Raw genomic sequence first — 18,717 nt, forward strand, 5'->3', positions numbered from 1 at the left:
TATGTCATGGACTGGTAATGGATTAAGTCGAAGGATTTGCACCCATGGATCACTCTCAGGGATACAGTTGCACCCTATGCAGTAGAGTGACTGTAATGTTGACATCTAACCGATCTGGCTACAGGCTCTGAAAACCTGAGTGAATGAAGTGTGTGACCGGGTAGGCTGCCTACATAGATCTAGATTGAGACGCGCCCGGTATGAACACGTGTTCAGCTCTTGTTTTGCGCTCATATCCTCCGGAGGCGCACTGCTTCCTGCCTGGCGGAGGGAGGGACGGACGGACGGTGCTGACGGCTGGGAGGACGAGGCAAACGACCCAAAAAGCGCCTTAAAAAAAAGACAAAAGAAAGGGGGAAAAGGGCCCGGGGTTCCACCTTCCGTCGGCGTTACAACTTCAGCTCGACACCGCTCAGCTACCCAAATCTAAATTGAATGCAATGTCGTCCAGTCGTCAGTATAGCGAGAGCAGGGCCATTCCGACCAGGACGGTGCTGATCGACGACTCAACGCAGCTACCTCACGATTATTGCACCACTCCTGGAGGCACTTTATTCTCAACTACCCCGGGCGGTAATATCATCTTTAAAATCATCTTTTTTTTTGCAGCTTCAACCAGAATTCACACATAGACGCCTGTCAGTGTGCTCGACATTCGCCTGTGGCCTACTTGCTTCGCTAGAAAGCCCTTTAGCGTGGTCAAAACAAAAACAGGGGCTGAAGCTCAAACGGCGGTTTACTTCCTCTGTAGGCGCACTATTCAGGGTGTCAAAGAATGACTTCTGCTCTCTTGTACAGCGCTCTCGGTGGCCAATCGTGTGCTATTCTGCATGCTGCCAGACGACTTGCCCCGCCCATTTTATTGTTTAAAGTGGCGTGATTGGTTAATATGCAGCGTAGTGATTGAGTTTTCTCCAATCAAAACAGGGATTTTGTGTTCGACGTTCACAGGAATGTAACCTTTAGCCTTTTAGCTTTCAAATGCAGTGTATATGCAAAAACCTGATCACATTTAGAAAGCCATCTCTACAAATTCATATATATATATATATATATATATATATATATATATATATATATATATATATATATATATATATATATATACATACATACATGTGTATATATACATACATACATACGTGTGTGTGTGTATATATATATATATATATATATATATATACATACATACATATATATATATATATATGTATGTATGTATGTATGTATATATATATATATGTATATATATATATATATATATATATATATGTATGTATGTATATGTATATATATATATGTGTGTGTGTGTGTGTGTGTGTGTGTCTATGTATGTATGTATATGTTACTGATGAACTGCAGTAAAAATAATCCATGCTCCAGTTCTGTAAATTGTACATTTCAGTAAGGTGCATTTGCTTTGACATGAATGCATGTTATCATATAACATGACCCTTGTGTTTATTTAAATGAAGGGAAAATCCAGCATGCTCTTGTTTTCATTGCTAACTTGCACGTTGTCCACTCCAGGCACCCGGATCATCTATGACCGTAAGTTCCTGTTAGACCGGCGTAATTCCCCTATAGCCCAAACTCCACCAGCACACCTGCCCGTCATCCCCGGAGTGACGAGCCAAAACATTCTGAATGAGAAGAAGAAGAAAAAGAATGAAGCCAATAACATCAATAACCACGATGGCAAACCAGGAACAGGTTTGTCTTTTTCACTCATTTAAACCCCAATCCTATAATGATAACCAACGTTGTAGTGAATTTTAATTGTAAATGTTGTGGTTGCGGCACCTGTATGAGACTTTGCTTTATGTTTCAGGTGAAGATGCTCAGTTCGAGATGGACATCTAAAGAAGAGGAACCAACATGATGAGCGAATAATAATCTGGCGTCCATGTGCCAGTGGCTTGGCTTGTAGAAACCAATGTTGTGAGCCCTCTCCTTTAGCTCTCTCTAGCTGTTGGTTGATAAATAATCATGGGATAGTCAACTCCTGTTGGCCCAGTGGGCTGCTGGAGCCCTAAAAGTTAACAAATGATGATTAATTGTTTGATTAGGTTTCAGGGCTACCAACAGCTGTACAGTCTTTGGCCACCCAGCAAGGGAAATGTCTGTATTTAAGTGCCCAAATGTAACAATTAATGTAATCCGTTTCACTTGCAAAACAGCCACCAAGAGATTTCTTCATGGTTATTTAGTGCCGTTTTTACAGTAAGATAAACGACCCAAAATGTTCACTGTGTCTGTTATCCAGGCATTTCATCAGTGCACCTTCTGTTACCTCCTTGTTGTTTCATCATTTTCAATAGTCAATTTTTTCAAGTATGTGGGGGTTTGTTTGTTTTGTTTTATTTCCTTAACAAGGTCTAGTAGCATTTGACGAGGGTCGTGCGTTTCGGTTTTGAAAGAGAACCATTTTCATTCCAACTCTTTCGAATTGCGCATTGCTACATCGCTGGAACCATTGTTTTCTTTTTTCAAATGTGCTATAACTTGCTTTAGATTCAGCATGGGTAAATAGTTTTATAAATGCCTAAACCATGCACTTTAAGTAAGAAGCGCAGTTGGAATCCTGCCAAATTTCTACTCCAATATTTTCCCCTTCATCTTTTATTTAATGCAAAAATATCAGTTGGAAAACATATTGATGACCAGGTTGTTTTCCGCTAGTGATACTATGATCAGTTGTCAGATTGATCTTTGCCTGCAATATAATTTGCACCCTGTCTTTTGATTTCTGAGTAAATTCCTGATGATACTTGAAGCATTGCCATCAGCTTTGTGGTCACAGTCTAAAAGAAAAAAAACAGATGCTGTAGTACAAGTGACCCAAAACTAGTTGTTGGTCAAAGGTAATGACAACATGCACAGCTTTTGGACCAGTAAAGGGTTAAATCAGATTTATATAATAGGTAAAAAGAAGCCCCATTCCAGAGCTGGTCTCAAGATGCAGTTATGTCACTTACAATGTGTGACTTTTAGCGCCTACACAGGTGAAATAATAGGGAAGTATATACACCATAATGCCAGTTGTGACGTCTACTTTTGCTTTCCATTTGCTACTATATTTACAAACCTTCAACATCAGTTTAAAATGGTAGGAAAGCACTGAAGTGTTGTCAGGAAGTTTGTTCTGCAATTATGCATCAGTGATAATGCGGTTAGGAAAAGTTGTAACAGCATTTGAGATGATGAATAGTTGCAGTGACCTGGCATTTGATTTTTTTTTTTTTTGTATTATATATTTTTTTGGACTGATCAAAAGCTTGAATGAAACATTTCCAGTACTCCTCTATGCACATTAACTCGTTTATATCTTATCCTAAGCTCAGCATAAAAAAAAAAAAAAATGTATCTATGAAATTTTTTTTTTTTTTTTGGTTTCCTCATACAAAATGGAGAAGGTTTAAGAGTTTCCACAGGAGAGCAAAAGGATTCTTTTAAGTGACTTAAAAGAGAATTCGATTTATATTCTGCTTCTGTGACATTTGTCTTTTTAGCATAAGTCTCTTTACCTATGCCTTACATTACTTAGTGTCACAGCTGTGACAGGATTAAGTCCCTTTTATCCTGAGATTTTCCCCGTGTTTTTTTTTTTTTTTTTTTTTTTTTTTTTCCCTGAGATTAGGATTAAGATGTTTTATCAGAATGCATTTATATCTTTGGAGACATGTCCGTTATTTTTTTTTTTCCCTCTGCTTTAGAGGTAAAAGGTTTGGGCTTGCAGCAATATGTTGGTTGAAATACGAAAAAAAAAAAAATGCTTAAACTTATTGAATTTACTGGGTCCTGATTTTTTGCTAAACATTGCAGCTGTGATTCCCAACCCCATATTATTTGTACTGTCTAAATTTACAATTTAACTTTAATTTCGACTTTAAATTCCAATTGGCAAGATGGAAACATATGGTAAAGCAGATAGTGGCATATTTGCTGAATGTAATCTTGTAATGTCTTGTGAGCTGTCGAATTCGCAGTGTCTTTCAACCCCTTAACTCAAATTTTTACCTTCTGTACCCACTGGATATCATAAATTGCCCATCAGAGACAGTTGTATTGAGCCTTCCCAGATTAATTTACCAAATTCTACAAAAAGTGGCACAGACTGTATTTTTCTTTTTAAATTGAGACCCTGTAAAAATTTACATTGATTTAAATGAAATTCCAATGCCAGTGGACACAATAAAAGTTCCTTGAAAAAAAGTCTTGTTCTCTGTTTTGCCATTTTTAATATGACCACTAGGTGGCATAATAGGCGTAACGATCGTTTTTTTATTCAAATAATAATCCTCAAGAAATTGAAAAATAAATACGTTTCATGCGAAACAGCAAGACAGGAACTCTTGCTTTATACAAAGGCATCCTGTACAGCTGTGTGTTAACAAATTTGTGGTGCTTTTAGGGAGAACCACGAGTGTCATGCTATGTTTTGACTGTGTGTGTATATACCAAACAGGCATAACCTTATGACCACCTGCCTAATATTGTGTTGGTAAAACAGTCCTGACCAGTTGAGCGTTAACATTTTTAACTTATTCAGCAATTTGAGCTACAGTTGCTTGTCTATTGGATCAGACCACACGGGCCAGCCTTCACAGCCTTCACTTCCACGTGCACTCCTCATGACCCTGTCGCCAGTTCACCACTGTTCCTTCCTTGGACCACATTTGATAGATACTGATCACTGCAGATAGAGGAACTCACTGGTCTTAATGTTATAATGTCATAATGTTATGCCTGGTTGGTGTGTGTATGTGTACTAATATATATATATATATAAAATTACACATGATGTGGGAATTCAGATGCAGCATTAATGATTAGAAATAGTGTTAAAAAATTATGTTCAAATGGTGGTCAATAATTAATGTAACTGCAAACACTCAAATATAAAAATAGGAGTAGTTCCCAGTGTAAATAGTTTTTGCTAAATATTTTATAAAAGTACATTAATTCCCATAGTGTGTGCAAGAAACATTCTGTCAGTGTGAGCTTTCGAGGTATAATCAAGCGTGTACTCTAATATCTTTTGTTGTATGTTTGCCTGTATGCAGTTATTTTCCTGTAGTTCTCTAAGCAAAATGATACTATAATAGTATGTGGTTGATCTATATCAGTGTTATACTGTACCAACAGGAATACTCTGTGACATTAGGTGGACAGTCATTTCTCCCAAGTACAGGAAAAGTTCAAAAGTTAGTGAGGAAAAAGCTATAAAAACCCAGTAAATACATCGACTAATATGTATATGCAATACTCTGATGTTCTGTGCTGAGAAAAACTATTAAAAAGATAATAAAGCCATACATATAGCCAAATAACTTTACACATGTCTATAATAGATGTCAATTAATCTTCTTTTTATTTAGTTTTTTCAATTTTTTGTTTGGTAGATTTGGTCATCCAGAAAAACTTTTAAGAAAAATGTTATCAGAATCACAATATTTGAGACAATATCCACAAATGTTCACAAGAAGACAAAAAAAACCCACACTTTTGTGGTATTTAAACTCTTTCATTCCTGTTTTTTAGACAATTAATTTTTGGTGAAACTACGGTGTATAAATGATTCTTGAGAAGTGCTCAGTTGCTTGGAAACCCATGGCAACACTGTCCACGGCGCACCAGCAGGCCTTCAAGCCGAGGGTGTTCTTTATCAGTGCTGTGAAAGGCGCCACCTCTTAAAAAGACTTTATTTAACTGAGACTGAAAGCACTGAAAGAAAACTGGCACTAAAACTAAGGCTGTTTGTCCCCAAATACAAAAGTGACACTTGCGGAATTTTCCGTTCCCATTCACTACTCCACATTTGCATTCGCTAATTAAAGGACACAGTGTGATTATTTTGCACAGATTATTTTATTCACTATTCATAATTGAGAATGTGGTCAAAACATCACTTTAATAGTTGGTTATGTGATTCGACGAAAATGGTGAATTTTATATCCTTCTTCTGTACTGTGTAAAAATGCAGGCTCCAGCAATGTTCTTAAAAAGATCAGATTTAGTGAGAATGTCACCAGCTCTGCTGCTCTATGGCTCCGAGGCTTGTCACTGTCCTGCATTTTCCTGTGGATCTGTTGTTATTGTTTAGTGAAAAGAGCAGAAGAGTACTGATGCCCTTCTTTTCTGTAGTACAGGAGACTCTTAGTGCAAGGTTTAGTTGACTCACTAATGCTTTACTGTAAATGTTCTCCGTACTCATTTGTTCCCACGTTAAAGTGTAGGTGCTACGTTGCCAGGAGATGGAATTGCTGATTGGTGAGAGCATGAGACAAGAGTCCTCCCCCACATCCTCATCTCATATCCACACTCTGTGTTGAATTGAAGAGGTGGTGAGGATAAGTACTTGCCCACCTCCGTTGTTTTCTCTGTGTAAACTAGCCTCTGCCTCTCTGCTGTAGTCTCCTGCATTCAGGCCTGACCACATGACAGAGTACAAATGAGAAAGGATCCATACAGAGGGCTTAGTTCAGACTAGGACTTAGGATGCAAGGTTTAAAACTCCTCTACACATGAGCACTGAAAATCGAATGGTCATATAAGCGAAGAAGTAATTAGGTAAGGAATCTGTTTTATCATGTTTATATTTCCATTTAACAGTGGCTAAAAGATTGTGCTGATTGTGTTCAATGAACATTTTACTGGGGGGTTGTGGCAACATAAAAGTAAAAAGCCCAAGTTATACCACAAATACAGTATTTCAAATAACCCTCGTGTGAAGTTTAAGATAGTCCAGTTCAAAAATAGTTGTTTGGTATATAAGTCTGTTGAGCCTCGTTATCTACGTAAGAAAATAAGTAATACACGCATGCTGTAAATGAAGGTTCCTATATGTAATGGATGCTTGAGTTGCGGAAAAACTTTATTCAAAAGCTTCCAACCTCATGTGTATAGTTTGTACATTAAAAAGGATTTCTTTTTTTATGCATGTTTTTCTTTGTCCACTTCAAAAAAGGATATATCAATCAGAAGTACCCCTCGAACTTTTCTGCTTCCTCCTCTCTGCTAAGCCCCTTTGGAGCTCATATCCTTCCTCCTATCTGGGTGACATCACACAAATGCATCCTGAGCTCTTTTTTTTTTTTGCCCATATTTAGAGAATTTTTTTCCTTGCTTTTTAGTCTGCTCTATTGTGGCACAAATGGAATTTCAATCAAGTCTTTGAAAAGGCCATTACTATACCTGATGGCTGACTATTTCCAAACCCTGGAGAAGACCATTTAGTTATACAAAAGCAAAAGTATAAAAATAAATACATTTGCAAGGACACGATATTGAATGTATTTACATTTTTTAATATTAATTAAATATTGAATTAATTGTGTGTAGAAAATCAATCCAAGTCTATTTTTTTTAAATCTGTTATGCAAAATAGAAAAAATAAACAAATATTTAGTTTATTTCTTATCATCCTTCAGCTTGGATTTGGCATTTATCTGTTTTCAGTGTTGCTGTGTGAGAGTTTGTGTTTTGGATCTGCTCCATGAAAGGGGGTTGTCCTGTGAATGTCTGGAGCTGCCCACAGAGCTGTCTGGCTGCCAGATGTACAGTACTTCTCAGCTGCCCCCTCGGGAGCTCCTACTTCAACTATGTTACTATAAGAAAAGAACCAGAAAGTTACATTAGTGAAGGGGTGACAAAGTCTCGTTGGGCTTTGTCTTTGTGTTTAAAAAAAGCAGAGCTTATTATAGTGAGGAGATTCTGCTAGCAGCACAGATTATTTGTTCCTCCATTTGTTTGTTTCATAAAAGTGTGAAGAGGTCGGACATGAAGAAGCAAAAAGCAAAGGATTTCGGCACAGCTGTTAAATCGTGAGACAAACCTTTACAATTAAATGATAGAATATATGGCACAGAAAATGTGGTATATTTTCAATAATCTTTTTATTGACCTGTTGGAGTGAAGTGTGTGATGTTTGCAGGTTTTTATTTTCATTGTTATCATACTTAAGAGTTATGTGTCTTTGTGCATTAGTAATGGACTGTTCATGTTGTATTATCTTAAAAAAATAGCTTGAAGTTAATTGGATTTCTCCTTGCAAATGTATATTACTGTGTTTTCTGTGAAATTCTTTCAGTGTGTGTGGTCTGATTGCAGCTCGGCGTGGATTATGGGCACTACTGCCAGCGCAGGATCCCAACCTGCATCAGTGACTTCTACACACCACATCGATCACCAAGCTGGTGACATCGCTGAAGACAATTGCTCCATGAACAGCAGCTCTTTGCCAGCGCTGAACATTCCCAACAGCAAGGCCAAATCTATTATCACAAACAAGGTGGCCCCCGTTGTAATTACGTAAGCACATACTAAAATTGTTGTCCAATATTGTATTTAAATCGTGTGCTTTTATCAAACTGTCATACAATGACTTATATCCAGGCAGAGTAGATGAATTATATCCCATACCTAGTTCACTTCAAAGCAGTTGACTTGCAGACTAAAGGTGTATTTATTATGTATAATTTAAAAAATTGCATTTTATGTAATTAATCCGAATGTTCTCCCATTGAAAACATAGAATGCTACATAGCTGAATTTTTTTTTTTTTAACTTACCACTGTTATTCATTTAACACGGCACCCATTGTCAGTAAACAAAATGTTTTCTGATATTCAATATTGATTTAAAAAATAAACAAAAAATATTTGAAGAGTTATGCAGGCTTAATGGCAAGTTAATCATGGACTCATTTTGCTGTTTAATTACTACTAGTTAATTACATAATTATAAGCATGCATATAATCATTAAAAATGTGCTAACACATCTCATCATATATATATGCAAATGCAATATCAGTAGAGACACAAATATTACCATCAACCAGAGACTTATCTATTTTAAACAGGTATAACTGCCGGGAAGAGTTTCAAATTCATGATAGTATCCACGCAGCAAACTACTCTGTGGGAAAAATATCTGATAAACTGCCTGAGCATTACCTAGTGCTGGTAAGTATGGCTTTATAAATCACATTTTCTAACATAAAAAAAAGGGTGGATATTTAGATTTTCTAGTGATATACTATAATGGTGAAATGTACAATCTTCAAATGTTAAAACACAGCTTGTTCTTGAAGGGTTCTTATTTACTGTCAAAAACTTTACATAAACACTTGCCATCAGATTGTACAATTTCTATTTCATCCCAGCACTGAAAGACATTATGAAAGGAAAGTCAGTACCTGTCAAGTCATGTCATTACAACCTACATGTCTCAAAAGCATTGTCATATTTTTAGTGAACATGAAATTTGAAATTAGATTTTTTTTTTATATGATTGCTGTCATATTTCTCTTGATTTGTAATATTTCTAATGATTTATATCCGGAATTCCATGACCGGATTTAAAGACTGAAAGACAAAGAATTCTTATTGTTATAAGGGTTATTTGATGGGTCATGCTTTACCTGAAAACACAAGTAACTATCATGCTTGCAATATTTATATGCTTTTTATTGCCTAGGGGGAGTTTTTTATGGTGCAGGATGTGAACAGTAGAGCAGATGTCTTAAACACTACAGGAAGCTACGGGGCCCCTAACTTCCGGAAAGTCAAGGAAAACTACCCTTTGTTTGGAATGGGCCAGGCCAGCCTGAATGGCTTTAAACAGGTCCTCCAGAAGCTAGAAAGTGAAGCATATGAGGTCAGTGATTCTTACGCAAGTTAAAAAAAACCCTATTCTTTCATTCATGTTCAGGACATGTGTGTTATATCATGTTCTCTACTGTTGAAGTTCAGACTTCAGATTCTGATTTCATAACAGACTATGAAATTACTCAGAGGGAGAGACCAACAAGAGCAATTAAACCATACATATAAATGGATAAACACACCTTTTATTGTTTATTCTAATACACTTTTACTCCCACTATTGCTACTCACCTGTATTATGAAGAATTTATCCACCTTTATATTTACATGTATATATACATAGGAAGTGATATTCATCTGTGTGCGAGAAGAGCCTGTTGTTTTCCTGCGTCTGGATAGAGACTTTATTCCATACACTCCCAGGAGAAAGGAGAACCTTCATGAGAATATACATAACCTGAGAAGTTTGGACCGAGCAGAGAAGCTGGAGCTCTCTATCAGAAAAGAGGCAGGTTATACACTAAACTGATTCATGTGTAAATGTAGCTCAAACTTCTTATATTAGATTTGATTCAACATATTTATATCACTCATTATACTGATTGTGCTTCTTGTTCTTTATTTACATTTTTATCAGTTGTGTGACTTTGCCAAACTCTCAGAGAACGTCTTCTATGTTTATAATGAAATTGAAACCTTCAAAGATGAGCCGCAACATATAAAGATCATGTCTGAGGAGGACATACATGTAACCGAGGAGGTTTATAAAAGACCACAGTTTAGTTTGTCTTCTTACAGGTAATAATTTAGTTTCTGGACTATTTGTTTTACTTTAAATCACATGAATTAAATCGATGTGCACAATACATTTTTTTTGCAGATATTATAGACTTCCGCTTCCTATGGAGGGGGCACCAATGGAGGAGGATTTTGATGCCTTTGTAAATGTGCTTAGGGTAAGAACACATCTCCTGATAATTTACGCATGTATTTGTTTTCAGCTATTTCCAACCTCCTAAAAATGCAAGCAAAAAAAAAAAACTATCTACCCCATGTCGAGTGAAATTAAAAAATGAATAAAATGTAATCATTAATAAAATTGTATGATCGATTGTATTGAATACCACCATGAGTGAAGTAGCACAAGACCATAAGCCAGTAATGTTTTTTACTCCTTTAACCAGTCCATATTACAGTAATTCTGAGAAAATTAGACATAAATAGAATTACCTTTGCAAGTATAAAATGCACTGCTACTACAATGTCTAGGCTTTAGGTATATATCCAGGGAATGGAATAGTTTATAATTATTAACAGCGATATATACCACAAATTGCATTTATATTGTGTTAGCTATAGAAGTAATTTTCAGTATTTTTGGTTAATGCTGTTTTGTTAGTGAATGTCACACACAAAAACTCTTAATACTGCACATATATGATGACATTCTTTGTTACACAGAAAAGCCCTAGTTTGTCAGTATTGCGGGATAGCTCCAGACCTTTACCTGCACTGCTGTTCAGCTGCCAGGTGGGAGTTGGACGAACCAACCTCGCCCTTATCCTTGGTGCACTAGTCTTCCACCATCTACATGGGGCACCGTATGAAACCAGGTGAGGGTAATTCTAGCAATATATTTAAAGTTATCACTCTGTTCTACTCTGCTTTTTGCTGCAATTTAAATATGGATTATCATATTGTATTATATTATTATTGATATATGTATATTTATATTAATCAATAATACAAAATTCCTTGTAACTATACATTTTACAAGTCAAGTTTAATTGTCTCTTTGCCTCTCATTGTCAAGGGAAGAGGATGCAAGGGAAGAAGTCAAGCAGCAGCCAGAGTTTCAAGTCATTGAGGATCTGATCAGTCGTCTCCCCAAAGGTCAACAAGTACTTGATGAGGTTATTTGTCCCAATTGCAAAAAAGCACCACACAGAATAAAACTGTAGTCTTTTTGCATGTAATGCATTCGCTGCAGTCTTAAAAATGTTTTCTATTTTTTCACTGTAAGGTCAATAGAGCTATTGAAATGTGCTCTGAAATGCACAACATAAAAGATGCAATATATGAAAATAAAAGAAAAATGGAGGCAATTAGTGAAGATTATCAAATACAAGTGAGTATACCAACTGGTTTTATCAAATGTTTAACTGGTTTTATCGAATGTGTTTTAAAAGCAGCATGTGATGAATGCATGGTTTGAATCCATTTTATTTTTATAGGGAAGCAGTACAAAAGCCTATTTCTTGCAAAGGACCATCCAGAGTCTTGAGTCTTATTTCTACTTAATTGTTTTCAATGCATATCTTCATGATCAGGTACTGTCAAGTGTATTATTGTTAAGGAATGCCAAATCTGCACAGTGCTTCTTTATCTTGCATTGCTTTTCTGTCTTTATCTCCTTCTTGTCTTTTTTTCTATACATTCTCAAATGTATATTTGTATTATTATAGTATCCTCAGATGTTTGCCCAGAGTTTCAGCCAGTGGCTGTGTGAGAATGCCTGGATCTACAGGCTGCTTGGCAGTATGAACCGTTCTGAGCTCTTAGCACCAGCCAGCCTTGTTACTGATGGCACCAGGATACTGGTAAGACTCATACAAATATTATTTCTAAAATTATATATATAAAATCCCAACAGTGTTTTTTTCTACTCATTCAATATAGAATATTTAAATCGAGTTCTATTGATATTTAAGGTAACATGGAATGCAAAGCTATTATCCAAAATCCACACATTTAACCCAGAAACACGATTTGTTAAGGATAATCAATTTGTTCCAAAGGTGGCCAGTGATTATTTGTCACTAGATTTACTTGGTACAAGCAAGGAACTAAGAGTGGCCAACTTCAGACGAGTTCTTAAGACATCTGTGTATGGCATGGCCCAGCCAAGCTCTGAGGTAAAGCATTGGTTGTTGCATTTATTGGTTTAGTGCTGTTGTGATTCTATGTTATGTGAAAATCTGAAAACAAAACTAAATCCTGTTTCAGGCTGTTTCTATTGTGTTATCTTACCTTACGGACGAGCGAAGAAAACATTCCAGCATTGTATGGGTGAATCTGCAAGAGGAACTGATTCTGGAAGGTAATGGGCAGATGTTCACCACTCGAGAATCAGGCTGTCTGGAGCAGCCAATCCATATGTATGTGCAGAACCCACAACAAAATGAGGTACTTCAAGTTCTTGGTGTCTATATTTGGTGTCACCTCTTCAACACTGCATGTTATTCATTGTTTATAACTATTGATTGTCATGTTCTCGAAAATAATTCACTGTATACAATTGATGTCTCCCAGCTAATTAAGCTGTGTTTCTCATGCAAACAGTTTTAGGAGAGCTATAGTCAAATCCATTCGCGGGCCGTGCATTTGGTACCTGGGCCTTCAGTGGGGATTTACCCGACTTAATTCACATCTTAATACCACCAATATCACGTCGCAATTATAAAAACCATCAATACTATACAAAATGCAATATAACAACATGTGGCATTACAGAGAGAGAGTGTGAATACCATTTTACTAAAGCAAGAAACACAGTTAACTCCAAACCTCTACACTACAACCACAACTGTGCACCTACACATTCTGGAGAAGTTCAGAATCAATATTTGTCTAATAACATGACAAAAACATTAAAATGTAAATAAAATACAACCTACTCACCAGAGATACTCATAATTTGCACCGCTCCTCAGGGGCTGTAAGCCAGTGATACCGCTCAGATTCACTGGTCTGGATGTGGAGAACAAACCCTTTACCGGCCTGAGAGAAGCTAGCTAGCTTCGGAGTTAGCTGACCTCTCCTCATGATGTTTAGCTTTTTTGAAAATGGATTTTAAAGAATGTCCCAAATCAATGTCTCTTCCTCCGTAGGCATAAAAAAGTTTAATTCAGATGTATTAATGTGTGCAGAGCGCTACAGACGTGTTTTGCCAGTCGAACTTGGCGGTAACAGTTTCCCTCTGACCAACTAATCACAGGACATAAAAATTCTGACGCTGTTCTGGGCCAGCTAGCTGGCCCTGTGAGGCGAATATGAAATCTGATTGGTTAAAGAAACAGACTTATTTCTTATAGAGACTAAGGTAAAAAGGCCTGCAGAACAGACTTTGCAGGCCCTGGGCAGATTAGATTGACATGGCAGCACATAGAGGCTGCAATCTGATTGGACAAAAAATCCAACATTCACATACACATACTGGAAGCAGTGCAGCCAAGAGAAACACTACGAAATGAAGAAAATAAACTGTTGGGAATAAATGTATACAATTTCAGGAAACAAATATTAGAATTGTAAATGTAGGTCAGTGCTTCTGATAGTGTTTAGGCCAGCAGAGAAGGCTTTGCTGGAACTGACCGCCCACCACTGGTCAAATCTCACATTGATTTTAAAGACCGAAATTGATATATGAACCATATTCATCAAAAATAATTTGTTTCCCAGACTTTGGAGCTGGCACTAAAGGAAGAAATTCTCAGGTCTGAGAAGTGGCTTGAGGTAGTTCTTGTACAGGAGAAGCAGATGAGAATGCTGAAAAGCTGTCATACTGTCCAAGAAGTCTTTGCCAATCAAAAGAGCACTTATCCAGGCCTCACATATCGACGAATCCCTCTTAATGACTATTGTGCTCCAAAGGAAGAGGTAATATTGCGGATTTCTCTGAGTAAAGTTCCCTGTAAACAGTCAAGAACTGTAAAAACAATGTCATAAATGGTATCAACTGTTACTGCTACTCCTCAGTTTTTTGATCAGCTGTTAGAGGCTATGAAGTGCAGTCTTGGTGAGGACCCAAGTTCAGCTTTTATCTTCAACTGCAGTGATGGGAGAGACCGAACCACTACTGCCATGGTCATTGCCACACTTACTCTCTGGCACTTTAATGTAGGTCATGCTGTCTACAGTCACATGCTTACTGAAATGCATCATGAATGATCATTGTTAAAAAGCAATCTCACACTGATCAACGATATAACATCATAAAAATGATTTCCTTAGGGATTTCCTGATTGTATGGATGAAGAACTTGTAAGTGTTCCAGATGCAAAGTACACAAAAGGAGAGTTTGAGGTACAATGTTTTATTTGCTATGATTAATGAACCACTTTCAAACATGTTCCAGTATGTTTAGAGGGTTAAGGCAAAATAATCAATCAAGCAACCAAGAAGCAAACAAGTAAACAGGCAGATGTGCTGGACAATTTTTTTAAATGTTTGTACTGTATGTTTTACATGTTCAGGTGGTAATGCATGTGGTCAGACTGCTACCCGATGGTCACCGTATGAAACGAGAAGTGGACATGGCCCTAGATGTCGTCAGTGAGACAATGACCCCTATGCATTACCACTTACGGGAGATCATTATATGCTCATATAAACAGGTGACTTTTTGTGCATGCTCTGTTTATACATGTGCGGCTTAAACATCTAAGCAACTACCTGATTGATTACATACTTATTGATGTTTGGCATTACTTTCATATACACTCCTGGGTAAAAAGATATTACGTTTTTCATGGTCATAAAAGAAAACCATTCTTCAGGAAATTAGCAAGAATCAAACAAATATCTCTCCCTGTTCTAGCAATCCTGGTTCCATTTATCAGCTTGTTATCAGGCCCTTGCTGGGCTGCATCAAGTTATGTGTTAAAACATTTTTGTGTTAATTTTACATTAAACATTTTAATCTTCATGATGATTATCTATTATTATTATGGATGTGGTGAGGGAAGACATGCAGGTAGTTGGGGTGAAAAAGACAGGGGTATGGAGACGGATGATCTGCTGTGGCGACCCCTAAAGAGAGAAGCCAAAAGAAGAAGAAGAAGATATATATATATATAGTAAACAAGCGAATGGTAGCATAAGAAATCTCAGACATGCATTTGTTTTATTATTGCTAATTTTCTTTTCTTCTTTTTTTTAAAGAAAAGAAAAATAACAAATTACAATTTGCCATTTTGGGTTTGGCCAATTTTTTGGCTCAGCTGTGAAATCAATGGAAACTCAATTTTTGTAGAGGTACAAAAGATAATGACCCATCCAGAATTTCTGGAACCAGAGAAATGTGTGTGTTGGCAAGGCAAGCCAGAGTTCCAATATTCAATAGAAAGTAAGGTACATTTCATCAGATTATATGGTCAAGCATCCTACAAAGAAATGTGTTGAAAAGTTATCAGCATCCAGGATCTACATGGTCCATGTTCAGATCAGATTTGAGGATAAGGCAAAGCAAGGCGTAAGAAATAAAAGAGTAAAACAAAAAACTTTTATAATAATAATCCCCATACGTGAAATCAATTCAAAAAATAATAAACAAACTAAGGCAAACAAAAATAACTGAATATTTGAAAGGAATTTCATTGTCGTAGGAAAATGGGTTTACGGTATTAACTACCGTAATCTGAGGTGACCATCTTTATCTCTCTTGAGCTCAGAATTCCCCCTGGTGACGACAGTAGGTATGACAAGGATGTAGGAAAATGAATTTAGAGAAATATAAAGCTATAACATTAAACTGCTCAACAACAAATCCCAACACATAAAGCAGGTAACCAGTGCAAATCAGACCTCATTTAGCATGGAAAAAAAAATATGGTTATATTTAAAACACACTTATTTATTGAAGTTGCAGTTAAAGTTAATAAAACAATGTTGAGCCTGTTGCTATCATTCAACTAAAATGTACTTTATTGCAACAAATACTTTTAATACATTTTCCTCCCCACTGTTTGTTATTTCTTATATTTCAGCATGTGTTAAGGTATTCATCTTCATTCGTGTGGTGAAGTCTTCCTGTACCCTTAGCAGAGAAACAGCCTCGAAACAGAATGTTTCCTCTTTCATGTTTGACAGTGGGGATGGTGTTCTTGGGGTTATATTCATCATTTCTCTGCCTCCAAACATGACGAGTCGAGTTGATGCCAAAGAGCTAAATTTTGGTCTCATCTGACCACATCACATGCTCCCAAGCCTATTCTGAAACATTCAGGTGTTCACTGGCAAACTTCAGACGGGCCTGTTCATGTGCATTTTTGAGCAGAGGGACCTTGGTGTGTTACCAATGGCTTTCTTGGTGATTGTGGTCTCAACTCCCTTGAGATCATTAACAAGCTCCTCCTGTCTAATTCTGGGCTGATCCCTCACCTTTCTCAGAATCATCTTTACCCCATGATGTGAGATTTTGCATGAAGCTCCAGAGCAAGGGCGATTGATTTATCTTGTGTTTCTTCCATTTTCGAAATATTGCACCAACAGTGGTCTCTTTCTTACCAAGCTTTTTGCTGATGGTCTTGTAGCCCATTCCAGCCTTGTGCAGGTCTACAATCTCGTCCCTGATGTGCTTTAACAGCTCTCTGGTCTTGCCCATGGTGGTGGAGGGGTTTGAATGGAAGAAGTTGATTCTGTGACTTGTGTCTTTTATACACAACACGAGTTGATATCAGGAGAACCTTCTCAAAGGGACACGAATAATTTGGGTGTGTGGGGGTCAGAATTCTTGCTGGTTGGTACAGGATTAAATACTTATTTCACTCGATAAATTCAAATTAATTTAGAACCATTCTTGAAAGTTTTTTTAATGGACTTTTTTATGATCTGTGTCTCTCTGTTAAAATAAACCTATCATAAAGATTCTAGACTTGGTAAGGGGGTTAGGGCTAGGCTCAGAGAACAGAGACAAGGTCCTTATTATCCTGCTACCAGTTCTATATATTTTTTTATAACAAGTAGTAAATATTTGGGTGTTTCTTCTTTCTTCTCAGATAAAAACAGCAAAATCAGATGCTGAATTGCAGCACTTACGCCTGAGAAGCCTGCAGTACCTTGAGCGCTATATTTACCTCATCCTATTTAACAGCTACCTTCACCTGGGGAAGAAAGACTCCTGGAGACGGCCGTTCAGCCTGTGGATGCACCAGGTGATAGCTTTAATATATTTTTATAGCTTTAATAGAATTTTTATGGTAGGTTTATTTTAACACAGAGAGAAAGAATATAAAAAAAATCCAGAAAATATACTTTAAAGAAAGGTTATTTTTATTTTTGACCCTAACATCCTTTGACAGCTCTCTGGTCTTGCTCATGGTGGTGGAGAGGTTTGAATAGAAGTGTTTGATTCTGTGACGGGTGTCTTTTATACACATCACAAGTTGATATCAGGAGAACTTTCCTAAAGGAACAGGACTAATTTGTGTGTGTGGGGTCAGAATTATTTCTGGTTGGTACGGAATCAATACTTATTTCACTTGATCAAATACAAATAAATTTTTATGTTGTTTTTTTTTATATTCTATCTCTCTCTGTTGGAATAAACCTACCATAAAATTTCTAGACTGTTAGTTTGTATGTAAGGGGGTAAACTTACATAATCAGCAGATTATCAAATAATTTTTTTCCACCATAGTAAGTAGACAACCATCTAATGGTTAATAACTTCTTAAAACATAAAACGTGAAAAACTTATATATAATACCATTATTTTAATTTATATATTACATTATATTATATTATATTGTTATAGAAACATTTTAGCTGCAATAATTCAGGAAGCAGCTACACAGTTTTGCAGCTTAAAATATGAATTAATAGTTGAACAGAAGTATCATGTCTCCTCTCTTTGTCAGGTGGCAGCACGAGCTGGTATTTATGAAATCCTCAATCAACTGGGCTTTCCTGAATTTGAGGCACCTGAGGGTTGGCCATTGTCCAGACTACGCTACCGCTGGAGACAATGTAGTGCTTCTTCACTGCCCATCAGAGGAGAACTCATCTAACCGAATGATTGACGGGATTAAGATTAGGCTGTTTAAATATTCAGGACACTATTATGGGCTTTATCAGTAATGCCAGCACCACCAAGCTATCACTTGACCAAGGCTTTTCTCCACCTAACTGCCTTGCTCAATTCGGATGAAAGTATTTTTGAAATGAATAAATGTAAACAATGATTCACAACTCTGATTATTTCTAAATGTATGCAACTGAATTAAAATTCTGGGTTTGTGTCAATTCTCGTGTGGTGTCAAATTCTGCTTAAAGACTTTAACCCCTTTTCTAAACTAAGCCAAACAGGTTAATTTGCACATCCTGGCA

The 18,717-nt window shown here is 36.7% G+C and overlaps 2 protein-coding genes across 5 annotated transcripts; both read left to right on the top strand.

Annotated features, from left to right (window-relative positions):
* Positions 1–252: 252 nt before the first annotated feature.
* Positions 253–3,399, top strand: eif4ebp2 (eukaryotic translation initiation factor 4E binding protein 2). The gene is made up of 3 exons (XM_046865187.1): positions 253–573; positions 1,531–1,713; positions 1,832–3,399. Exons 1-3 carry the CDS (start codon positions 441–443, stop codon positions 1,861–1,863), a joined length of 348 nt encoding a protein of 115 aa, XP_046721143.1. The 5' UTR covers positions 253–440; the 3' UTR covers positions 1,864–3,399.
* Positions 3,400–4,878: 1,479 nt separating this feature from the next.
* pald1b (phosphatase domain containing paladin 1b) lies at positions 4,879–18,633 on the top strand. Of its 4 annotated transcripts, XM_046865127.1 has the most exons (21): positions 4,879–6,573; positions 7,767–7,826; positions 8,113–8,313; positions 8,865–8,967; positions 9,482–9,661; positions 9,953–10,117; positions 10,247–10,407; positions 10,490–10,565; positions 11,071–11,222; positions 11,423–11,522; positions 11,633–11,737; positions 11,844–11,939; positions 12,075–12,209; positions 12,408–12,524; positions 12,616–12,795; positions 14,071–14,268; positions 14,368–14,508; positions 14,623–14,694; positions 14,865–15,005; positions 17,388–17,543; positions 18,249–18,633. In XM_046865127.1, exons 2-21 carry the CDS (start codon positions 7,783–7,785, stop codon positions 18,396–18,398), a joined length of 2,673 nt encoding a protein of 890 aa, XP_046721083.1. In that variant the 5' UTR covers positions 4,879–6,573; positions 7,767–7,782; the 3' UTR covers positions 18,399–18,633. The 4 variants fall into 4 exon arrangements, with proteins under 4 accessions (XP_046721083.1, XP_046721099.1, XP_046721091.1 ...); XM_046865143.1 differs by lacking the exon at positions 7,767–7,826 and having other exon boundaries at positions 4,880–6,573; positions 8,093–8,313; XM_046865135.1 differs by lacking the exon at positions 7,767–7,826 and having other exon boundaries at positions 4,881–6,573.
* Positions 18,634–18,717: the final 84 nt, after the last annotated feature.

The sequence above is a fragment of the Silurus meridionalis genome, chromosome 2 (assembly GCF_014805685.1).
Source record: "Silurus meridionalis isolate SWU-2019-XX chromosome 2, ASM1480568v1, whole genome shotgun sequence".
Lineage (NCBI taxonomy): Eukaryota > Metazoa > Chordata > Actinopteri > Siluriformes > Siluridae > Silurus > Silurus meridionalis.